Here is an 11852-nt window from a genome sequence, read left to right on the forward strand (position 1 = left end):
GAACGCTGGTCCAACTGAGGCGCCAGGTGGAAATGGCATGGCAAGCCGTTCCACAGGACTACATCCAGCATCTGTACGATCGTCTCCATGGGAGAATAGCAGCCTGCATTGCTGCGAAAGGTGGATATACACTGTACTAGTGCCGACATTGTGCATGCTCTGTTGCCTGTGTCTATGTGCCCGTGGTTCTGTCAGTGTGATCATGTGATGTATCTGACCCCAGGAATGTGTCAATAAAGTTTCCCCTTCCTGGGACAATGAATTCACGGTGTTCTTATTTCAATTTCCAGGAGTGTATTTGAACACAGTAACACGGAACACTCACGGGACATCGTTACTGGAACGCTGTACTCTTTCCCCACGTGCGTTTCTTCAGAGGCGCATTCTACCCTGATTTCACTTTTATAGATGACGATGCGCGACCGCATCCAACAGCGAAGATGGAGGTGCTGGTGGAATGAGAGGATATTCGGCTGTCCGTTCCCCCGACTTAAACGAAATGCCGTCCAGCACGTGTGAGATGCGTTAGGAAGATATATTGCAGCACGTCGACATGTACTAACGCCAATCCAGCAGTTGTCAACTACGCTGGTGGAGGAATGGAACACCCTGCCACAAGAACTCCTCACCAACCTTGTGGGAGTACGATGCAGAGCCTGTAACGCTGTCCGCCGTGATCGTGCCCCCTACTGAGAACCGTGTCCCTCCTTTTGTAATGTGCAAAGGATCACAAAAAATCGTAGTGACTTCGGTGTAATTACTATCTTTGAATAAAAGTGTCATTTCTGTTCGTCCCACCGCGTATTTCTTCCAGTTGTTTTTGTGCTGTACTGTAGCAGTTCTTTGCACATATGGTCCAAGTTTCATCGAGGTATTTTATTTGGCAGTGACACATGATTAGAGAGTTACTTTCATCCCTAAGTTTTACACGCTAATGTAGTGTGAGCAACTTTGAGGTCTTGCACGTGTGCCTATGCAAGAACTAAATATCTTACTGGCTTACTAATGTTTGACTCAGTACTGTCAAATATCGCCGTGGTACATCACAGTCGGCAAGGCACATCGGTACGCCAGACATCAGCAATATCTCGCCGCAATTCGCAAGAACGAATGGGAGCGGCTAAAGCTCTCTCAGCACAGCAGTGCCCTCACAGGGAGGTCAATATAGAGCCCAGTCCGTGAACTCAGCTGAAAAAGTCGACTTCGTCGAGTAGGACTAGAGAGTTATTCAACTCTCAGATGGAAACGTACTTTTGTAAATGCTGAATACAGTACTTCAAGAGAACATTTTGTTAGTGCATGAAGCGATGCTTCGATAGTCTACAACAGTTGTAAATTTTGAAGTACTGCTGTGTCAAGAATTGTATCAAATTAAGTGACTGTTTCTATCATTCACGTAATAAATTGAACTAATATTTTATACACTGGTGTCCAAAATTAAAGCAACAAACAGAAATTTTGCAAGGTTGCGTTTATTTTGGCGGAAAATAGTATAAACAGGTGATAGTGAAGTAGAAACAATGTAAACAATTCAGAACAACAGCAACGTTCGTAACGGTAGACAAATATGTTCTTCCTTTTTTTCATTTTAACGGATTTGCACACATATTCCGACAACGGGTTAATGTGCTCAGTAGGGGGTGTTACCACCACAGGCAGCAATACAGACCTGATAACATCGGGGCACGCTCTGAATGATGCCTCATGTTGAGGCAATAACGCCTGTTCTTCCTGCAGAGCTGCTCGCAGGTCTTGAGGAGTGGCTGGGGTATTCAGACGTGATACAGTCCATCTCCGTAGTGCATCCCAGACGTGCTGTATCGGTTTCAAACCGGAAGAGCTAGCAGGCCACGTCATGTGTGCAGTACAGGGTGATTCAAAAAGAATACCACAACTTTAAAAATGTGTATTTAATGAAAGAAACATAATATGACCTTCTGTTATACATCATTACAAAGAGTATTTGAAAAGGTTTTTTTTCACTCAAAAACAAGTTCAGAGATGTTCAATATGGCCCCCTCCAGACACTCGAGCAATATCAACCCGATACTCCAACTCGTTCCACACTCTCTGTAGCATATCAGGCGTAACAGTTTGGATAGCTGCTGTTATTTCTCGTTTCAAATAGTCAATGGTGGCTGGGAGAGGTGGCCAAAACACCATATCCTTAACATACCCCCATAAGAAAAAATCGCAGGGGGTAAGATCAGGGCTTCTTGGAGGCCAGTGATGAAGTGCTCTGTCACGGGCTGCCTGGCGGCCGATCCATCGCCTCGGGTAGTTGACATTCAGGTAGCTACGGACAGATAAGTGCCAATGTGGTGGCGCTCCATCCTGCTGAAATATGAATTGTTGTGCTTCTTGTTCGAGCTGAGGGAACAGCCAATTCTCTAACATCTCCAGATACTGTAGTCCAGTTACAGTAGCACCTTCGAAGAAAAAGGGACCAAAAACTTTATTGGCTGAAATGGCACAGAAAACGTTCACCTTATGCGAGTCACGTTCATACTGAGTTGTTTCCCGCGGATTCTCAGTGTCGTCGATTCACTTCTGCCGTACTCAATAACACAAAAAGCTTTCTGTTGAGCGGTCGCCATCTTAGCATCAACTGACGCTGACGCCTAGTCAACAGCGCCTCAAGCGAATAAATGTACAACTAAATGAAACTTTATAGCGCCCTTAATTCGCCGACAGATAGTGCTTAGCTCTGCCTTTTGTGGTTGCAGAGTTTTAAATTCCTAAAGTTGTGGTATTCTTTTTGAATCACCCTGTATTTTCTGTTTCCAATAAATAAAATCCACCATCCGTGCTGTATGAAATTCAACATTATGATACATCAGTACGAAGTCTGGGCCCACAGCACCTCGTAAAACCGCACATGAGGTGTTAAGATCTCGTCGCGATACCTGGCATGAGTTAAACCTTGTTGATTGACCCGTACAATTTCATGAAGGGCTATTCGAGTGCTCAACATAATTCCTCTCCACACCGCTAGGGATCCTGCTCTATATCGATCTCTTTCCACAACGTTCGGGTCACGAAATCGTGCTCCACGTTCCCTCCAGATCCGAATCCGTCGATACTCACCCTTCAGATAAATTCGGGACTCATCTGTGAAAAGAACATTGGCCCACTGTTCGACCGTCTAGGTGGCATGCTTACGACTCCGCTCTAGGCGTTCCATTCTGAGAAGACGCCTCAGAGGCAGACATACAGCCAGTCTGTAACAATGAAGGCCACTCTACGGAGGCCTTCTGTACACCATTTTCCTCGACACGACACGTGCAGGTGATGCTGCGAAGTCAGAGGCCAGTTGCCGCGCAGTACTAAGGCGGTACCGTCGTGCGCTTACAGCCAAATAACGGTCCTCTCCTCTGAATTCGCACGTGGTCGGAACGGTCCTGATCTCCGGTATACAGTTTCAGTGTCTATAAACAGTCGTCATATCCGAGAAACAACAGAACGATTCTCATTAAGCCATCTGGCCACACCAGTTTGGGACTGTCCTGCTTCCTTTCTTACTATGGTCCTTCACCGCAGACAGTCCGGTGTGGATCTTCTCTGTGTCATACTGCACCATCTGAACTGTGTACACAGCGATTGTGGATGTGAGGCTACCCAGCAAACACTGCCTCGTTTCGTAGGTGCCCTGACGTAATCCTTGGCGTGGTTGTTCGTCGACCGGAAAGCCATTTTGCGTGCAGAACACGATCGTACGTATATCTGTTGACAGTTGGTATGATTATATCGTGACTTAGACACGGGACATCTACATCTACATTTATACTCCGCAAGCCACCCAACGGTGTGTGGCGGAGGGCACTTTAAGTGCCACTGTCATTACCTCCCTTTCCTGTTCCAGTCGCGTATGGTTCGCGGGAAGAACGACCGCCGGAAAGACTCCAAGCGCGCTCGAATCTCTCTAGTTTTACATTCGCGATCTCCTCGGGAGGCATAAGAAGGGGGAAGCAATATATTCGATACCTCATCCAGAAACGCACCCTCTCGAAACCTGGACAGCAAGCTACACTGCGTTGCAGAGCGCCTCTCTTGCAGAGTCTGCCACTTGATTTTGTTAAACATCTCCGTAACGCTATCATGCTTAGCAAATAACCCTGTGACGAAACGCGCCACTCTTCTTTGGACCTTCTCTATCTCCTCTGTATACCCGACCTGGTACGGATCCCACACTGATGAGCAATACTCAAGTCGAACGAGTGTTTTGTAAGCCATCTCCTTTGTTGATGGACTACATTTTCTGAGGACTCTCCCAATGAATCTCATCCTGGCACCCGCCTTACCAACAATTAATTTTATATGATCATTCCATTTCAAATCGTTCCGTACGCATACTCCCAGATATTTTACAGAAGCAACTGCTACTAGTGTTTGTTCCGCTATCATATAATCATACAATAAAGGATCCTTCTTTCTATGTATTCGCAATACATTACATTTGTCTATGTTAAGGGTCTGTTGCCACTCCCTGCACCAAGTGCCTATCCACTGCAGATCTTCCTGCATTTCGCTGCAATTTCCTAATGCTGCAACTTTTCTGTATACTACAGCATCATCCGTGAAAAGCCACATGGAACTTCCGACACTATCTACTAGGTCATTTATATATATTGTGAAAAGCAATGGTCCCATAACACTCCCCTGTGGCACGCCAGAGGTTACTTTAACGTCTGTAGACGTCTCTCCGCTAATAACAACATGCTGTGTTCTGTTTGCTGAAAACTCTTCAATCCTGCCACACAGCTGGTCTGATATTCCGTAGGCTCTTACTTTGTTTATCAGGCGACAGTGCGGAACTGTATTGAACGCCTTCCGGAAGTCAAGGAAAATGGCATCTACCTGGGAGCCTGTATCTAATATTTTCTGGGTCTCATGAAAAAATAAAGCGAGTTGGGTCTCACACGATCGCTGTTTGCGGAATCCATGTTGATTCCTACAGAGTAGATTCTGGTTTTCCAGAAATGACATGATACGCGAGCAAAAAACATGTTCTAAAATTCTACAACAGATCGATGTCAGAGATATAGGCCTATAGTTTTGCGCATCTGCTCGAGGACCCTTCTTGAAAACTGGGACTACCTGTGCTCTTTTCCAATCATTTGGAACCTTCCGTTCCTCTAGAGACTTGCAGTACACGGCTGTTAGCAGGGGGAAAGTTCTTTCGCGTACTCTGTGTAGAATCGAATTGGGCATCGATGGGAATAGAGGTTTGTTGCTTTCATTCTGGACACCAGTGTATATTTTAGTTGAGATGAGCCATCACCCAGAGCAATCAGATAATCCACAGTAACAGCCGGGAGATTGTAGTTTCGTCCAGTCATAAAAACTTTTGCCCGGAAGGAATATTAAGAAATAACCACTCTTTGCACTATTAGGTCACTGGAGGCAAACTAGCCTCGAGGGCTTCAGAGCAGCAACTGTTTCTTCGTATTTACTATTAAAAACAGTCTTGATCACGATTTATTTATCAAGGTGACCGGTTTCGACCACTCCTGTGGTCATCTTCACACCTACAAGTTGTATACAAAGCTATAATTATAGGGCTACATACATTAAAGAAAATACATAAAGCTATAAAGCAATAAAACGATGAATTACCATTGAGTGGGAACCTCTTTCTGTTGGAGAATCACTACTGGAGACACCGGTGCACGTCTTACTATATATAATGGAGGCTTCGTCCACTTTTGACGGCATGATGTCATTACTAACCAATGAGTTATAAGTCGAATAACAATGTTAAATTTCTTAGTTAAAAGATCATTGTCAAGAATTATAAATAAATACACACTAAGCTTAGCTTATTAAACAGCTATTGTCAATTAAGAAGCGTTAAAAGTATTTAAATATATAAGATAAATGAACTTCGGTTTGGCAGTACATGGGTTGCCCTCTCAAGGCCTGTTAGTGATCCATTTGGAACCACTGGTTGCCATGGTGAAGTTGGACGCCGTTCCAAAGATGAGGCAGCAGGCTTCTTTCCACTGAAGTTGTTGTAAAGTCGGTAGGCAAACTAGTGGTTGCCATTGTGAGGACAAACGCCAGTGAAAAGATGTGGCAGCAGGCTTCTTTCTAACGAAGTTGTTGCGAAAGTGGAATGGTGAAGACTGTCACGTGAGACGATGTATTATTGAGCAGCAACATGTCTTTATGAAACGATTTTCAATGAGTAGGCTGCAATAATCTTTAGCTGACATGTATACTAAGTGCTGCACAAATACGATACGAAGTAGTTGTCCATATCAATGAAATATGGTCTATGAAGTTCGTATGTAAATTACATGTGACAATTTTTAAAAAGCTTTGCTATTCCTTAAGTTGTATGCCAGTCTTATAAACAAATAAAATAATAAAAATGGAAGGAATTTAAAATTATAATACTATGAGCCATAGTGTCAAAAATAAAAGGGTGTGAAATAGCAATTATGCAGTCTCAAAGTCGTTATAATTGTAAAAAATTTTATAAAACAAAGGACAGAAGAGTGAACATTTTAAAGTAGATCATCGAAAAGCTCAAAGAAATGTTTGTCTTTGATTTGAAGTTGTTCTTTTAAAACAGATAATGGATTACTTTTGTGAAGTGAAAAGATTTAAATTTCTTCTAAAGTGTTTAGCAGTAGTCCTTTTGGCACAGTATGTAATATTTTCAAATTGTTGGAAATGCAACCTTCAGAATGATTGTATCCATCAAGATGTTGACCAAATATTGATTTGGTACGTGCAATATCAGTAGTATGTTCCTTGATACGTGTTAGAAAGTTACGGCCAGTTTGGCCAATATACTGTTTCTCACAGTCATTACATATTATTTTGTAAATGCCTGACTTTTGGTATATATTTGAGTCCCCATTATGTTCCACGACAGCGACACGTTTTAGGTCACAATAATCAGTAGTAGATCATTTCAGATGTCAAGAGAATTACCGTTGAGCTATGTGTGCGTGGCTGTGACGAATCGTTACTGAGAGTAGTCAGATCACGTAACAGTTTTGCTTCCTCTGGGTTGTAGCCGTTTGTAGAGAGGGCATGTTTAATCAGGGCAATTTCGAGTGGCAGTTTAATGTCCATTACTACTGACCTTACGACTTATCTTAGAAGAAAGATTAAGGAAAGGCAAACCTACGTTTCTAGCATTTGTAGACTTAGAGAAAGCTTTTGACAATGTTGACTGGAATACTCTCTTTCAAATTCTAAAGCTGGCAGGGGTAAAATACAGGGAGCGAAAGGCTATTTACAATTTGTACAGAAACCAGATGGCAGTTGTAAGAGTCGAGGGACATGAAAGGGAAGCTGTGGTTGGGAAGGGAGTAAGAGTTGTAGCCTCTCCCCGATGTTATTCAATCTGTATATTGAGCAAGCAGTAAAGGAAACAAAAGAAGAATTCGGGGTAGGTATTAAAATCCATGGAGAAGAAATAAAAACTTTGAGGTTCGCCGATGACATTGTAATTCTGTCAGAGACAGCAAAGGACTTGGAAGAGCAGTTGAACGGAATGGATGGTGTCTTGAAGGGAGGATATAAGATGAACATCAACAAAAACAAAACGAGTATAATGGAATGTAGTCGAATTAAGTCGGGTGATGTTGAGGGTATTAGATTAGGAAATGAGACACTTAAAGTAGTAAAGGAGTTTTGCTATTTGGGGAGCAAAATAATTGATGATGGTCGAAGTAGAGAGGATATAAAATGTAGACTGGCAATGGCAAGGAAAGCGTTTCTGAAGAAGAGAAATTTGTTAACATCGAGTATAGATTTAAGTGTAAGGAAGTCATTTCTGAAAGTATTTGTATGGAGTGTAGCCATGTATGGAAGTGAAACATGGACGGTAAATAGTTTGGACAAGAAGAGAATAGAAGCTTTCGAAATGTGGTGCTACAGAAGAATGCTGAAGATTAGATGGGTAGATCACATAACTAATGAGGAAGTATTGAACAGGATTGGGGAGAAGAGAAGTTTGTGGCACAACTTGACCAGAAGAAGGGATCGGTTGGTAGGACATGTTCTGAGGCATCAAGGGATCACCAATTTAGTATTGGAGGGCAGCGTGGAGGGTAAAAATCGTAGAGGGAGACCAAGAGATGAATACACTAAGCAGATTCAGAAGGATGTAGGTTGCAGTAGGTACTGGGAGATGAAGAAGCTTGCACAGGATAGAGTAGCGTGGAGAGCTGCATCAAACCAGCCTCAGGACTGAAGACAACAACAACAACAACTACTAGACATCGTGTAATATTTGTGAAGGGCCCCCCTATAATTTGTCGATGGAGCTCGGGTGTAGCGGCAGCCGCAGGCGGACTCACCCCTGGAGTGGATGGCGGGCTCGAGCCGGTCGAAGCGGTCTGCGAGCGCGGCGCCGGCCCTGGCCACGTGTCCGGCCACCTCGGCGGCGGGGATGGCCGGCATGAGGACGCGCGGCGCCGCCGGCAGCGGCGAGATCTCCACGGGAGGGTGCAGGTGCTGCGTGTGCGTGTGGCCCGGAGACGCGGCCGCCCCGGGCGGCGGCCACAGCGCCGTCGCCACCACCACCACCACCAGCACCACCAGCACCAGGCGCCACCTGCAACACCACCAGTCCCTCCCTGTACACCTGCTGCTCTGCACAGTGGATGCATCACCAAGGCAGACACGTAATGCTCGAGCTTACACCCTAACCTGCATATGTAAGTAGGCTGTTTATGTTTTCTTATTGGCAACGTTACGTAGCGCTCTGTATGAAAATCACTGGCTGTGCTGTGTGCAGTCTGTGGCTAGTTTGCATTGTAGTCTGCCATTGTAGTGTTGGGCAGCGGCAGCTGGATGTGAACAGCGCGTAGCGTTGCGCAGTTGGAGGTGAGCCGCCAGCAGTGGTGGATGTGGGGAGAGAGATGGCGGAGTTTTGTAATTTGTGCATGAACTGCTATATATATTATGACTATTAAGGTAAATACATTGTTTGTTCTCTATTAAAATCTTTCATTTGCTAACTATGCCTATCTGTAGTTAGTGCCTTCCGTAGTTTAAATCTTTTATTTAGCTGGCAGTAGTGGCGCTCGCTGTATTGCAGTAGTTCGAGTAACGAAGATTTTTGTGAGGTAAGTGATTTGTGAAAGGTATAGGTTAATGTTAGTCAGGGCCATTGTTTTTTAGGGATTATTGAGAGTCAGCAATACAGCGAGCGCCACTACTGTCAGCTAAATAAAAGATACAAACTACCGAAGGCACTAACTACTGATAAGCATAGTTAGCAAATGAAAGATTTTGATGGAGAACAAACAATGTATTTACCTTAATAGTGTTGAAAAATCATAATATACATAACAGTTCATAATATCCAGTATTACAAATTTCAAAACTCCGCCATCTCTCTCCCCACATCCACCACTGCTGGCGGCTCACCTCCAACTGCGCAACACCACACCCTGCTCACATCCAGCTGCCCAACACTACAATGGCAGACAACAATGCAAACCAGCCACAGACCGCACACAGCACAGCCAGTGATCCTCATACAGAGCGCTACGTAACGCCGCCAATAAGAAAACATAAACAGCCTACTTACATAGCCCCCATGCTCCCCACAAAAAAATTTTACAAATTGTTTTGGGCAGTGGCCAATAATGATTTGAAAAAATTTTTCATAATTACAATAACAAAGAAATCAAATGCACACACTTATCAATACAATGTTGGTCAAAGGCTAAAATTTTCTCACAGACCCACAGGGGACGTTTCAATGTCAGACACTCATACCGGTACCAAACGTTGTATGTGTATTCAGTATTAACCGAAACACCGACTTGGTTCGTACTATGTGCTGTCGTCCAGTACAACATGTGTAAACGGTAATTAAAAGTAACACCAGAACTACGGAGCACAGAAAAACCGTATTTCCGAGACTCTGTTTCGTAGATTTCGCGTGGGTGAGCTGGTAGAGCGTGCGGTCGTCGTACCGAGAGTCTCGCGTTCATACGGCACTGATGAAAATTTGTTTTAACTCTTTACGCATGAAACTCTTATATGGGAGGACATTTTCCTGACATGTAAAAGGACGCTACGGAGTTTGTAGAACTGTTCTTTTGGCAGTCTGCTTTCACTTCGTTGGTTAAAAGGCATCAGCGAATCACAAATTTAGCATTGGAGGGCAGCGTGGAGGGTAAAAATCGTAGAGGGAGACCAAGAGAGATGAATACACTAAGCAGATTCAGAAGGATGTAGGTTGCAGTAAGTACCGGGAGATGAAGAAGCTTGCACAGGATAGAGTACCATGGAGAGCTGCATCAAACCAGTCTCAGGACTGAAGACCACAACAACAACAAGTTAAAAGTAGCAAACATATAGAATACATTTGTCTAGATTGGTGTGCTGTTTTGTCTGACATGTGCAACACAAGACACCACCCGTGATGAAACAGCTGGTGCATTTTTAGTTTCACAGGATAAACATAATCAGTGGAATGTAGAATACAGTAACAATTACATCACACAGTCCCATGTAACACTCTCACGCATAATACAGCAAAAATTGTCATCATTGGGGTACGAACCAAGCACCCTTGGTACGACGACCTAACGCTGTACCAACTTCCTGACAGAAACTATACATATTATTCACCCACAGTTATGCTTCTCCTGTGCTCTGTAGTTCTGGTGTTGCTTTTAATTAACGTTTACGCCCGTTCTGCTGAACGAGAGCACCTAGTACGAAATAAGCCGGAGTTTTTGGTTGATACTCTGTCGACAAACAACGTTCGGTGTAAGGTGGCGTGGCCTCCTGACCATTTCTTACATATTCCCACCTCACCATTGTATTCTGCGTATCAAGACGTTACATTCGAGCCCAAAGTCGATGGGGTAGAGTCAATTTTACATATTTCCATTAAATCGATATGCAAATCTAATACATAAATCGCAAGTGCACTCCGAGATTAAAAGGTCGAGGCTGGCGTACACAAACATTCAAGACACGATGGCCACAGGAGTTTTTGTTTGGTGGAGGCAACCAGCCCGCTGGGAAGTCCGTAGGACCACCCACAGACCAAAACAGTTTCGCCAGAGAAAAGGGAAAATGGCCTGCGTGTTCACCTTAAAAGCAAAACCCGCTGTATTATTTGGGAGAGCCCCAGCATACGCATTTTTTTGACGGACCTAGTGCGCAGTTTCAGAGTTCTCACTAGTGGACAGTAAATGCCTAACGCAGATGCTATATATTCCCAGATTGTTTGGGTCAGCCATTCTCCTGTTTGTAAGAGCAACGCTGATTGGTGGACTATTTCTGATGCGATGAGCTAGAGGAGTGAGGGAAGGACACCGGATGATATACCCTTTCGCTTTTTGCACGGAGGGATGTCGTTCCGGTGACGCTCTTGTAGCGGGAGCGAGTGCGCTCGTGCGTGTATGCAGAGAGCGAGGAACAAAGTCTCTACTCAGTACTGCACTGAGAGAGCACCTCTGTCGCTAGCGAATTGGAGTGATACTCTATATTGAGTCGCTTGCGATTAAGCGTTTGTTCACTGTGTTGGCAGCAACACTTAATGTGTGGTGTGAACACAGACAGAGTATTAGTTAGCGCCTGAGTGCGAACATTGAGTGGCATTGAGGTCGACTAGTTATCTGACCGGTGTACCACACCAATAGTTAGACTAGGGGCATATTCAGGGTGTTTCAAAAATGACCGGTATATTTGAAACGGCAATAAAAACTAAACGAGCAGCGATAGAAATACACCGTTTGTTGCAATATGCTTGGGACATCAGTACATTTTCAGGCGGACAAACTTTCGAAATTACAGTAGTTACAATTTTCAACAACAGATGGCGCATCAAATGATGTGAAAGATATAGAAGACAACGCAGTCTG

The 11852-nt window shown here is 44.1% G+C and overlaps 1 protein-coding gene across 1 annotated transcript in view; it reads right to left on the bottom strand.

Moving 5' to 3' along the window:
* The window catches only part of LOC126115034 (uncharacterized), a gene marked incomplete at its 5' end in the record, with an annotated part of 85173 nt that extends 76653 nt beyond the window's left edge, over positions 1-8520 (bottom strand). The window contains one exon of the mRNA XM_049915077.1: positions 8319-8520. Within this exon, the coding sequence (XP_049771034.1) occupies positions 8319-8520 (202 nt within the window). The remainder of the gene's footprint in view (positions 1-8318) is intronic.
* Between the last annotated feature and the right edge of the window lie 3332 nt (positions 8521-11852).

The sequence above is a fragment of the Schistocerca cancellata genome, chromosome 1 (genome assembly GCF_023864275.1).
Source record: "Schistocerca cancellata isolate TAMUIC-IGC-003103 chromosome 1, iqSchCanc2.1, whole genome shotgun sequence".
Classification (NCBI taxonomy): Eukaryota; Metazoa; Arthropoda; class Insecta; order Orthoptera; family Acrididae; genus Schistocerca; species Schistocerca cancellata.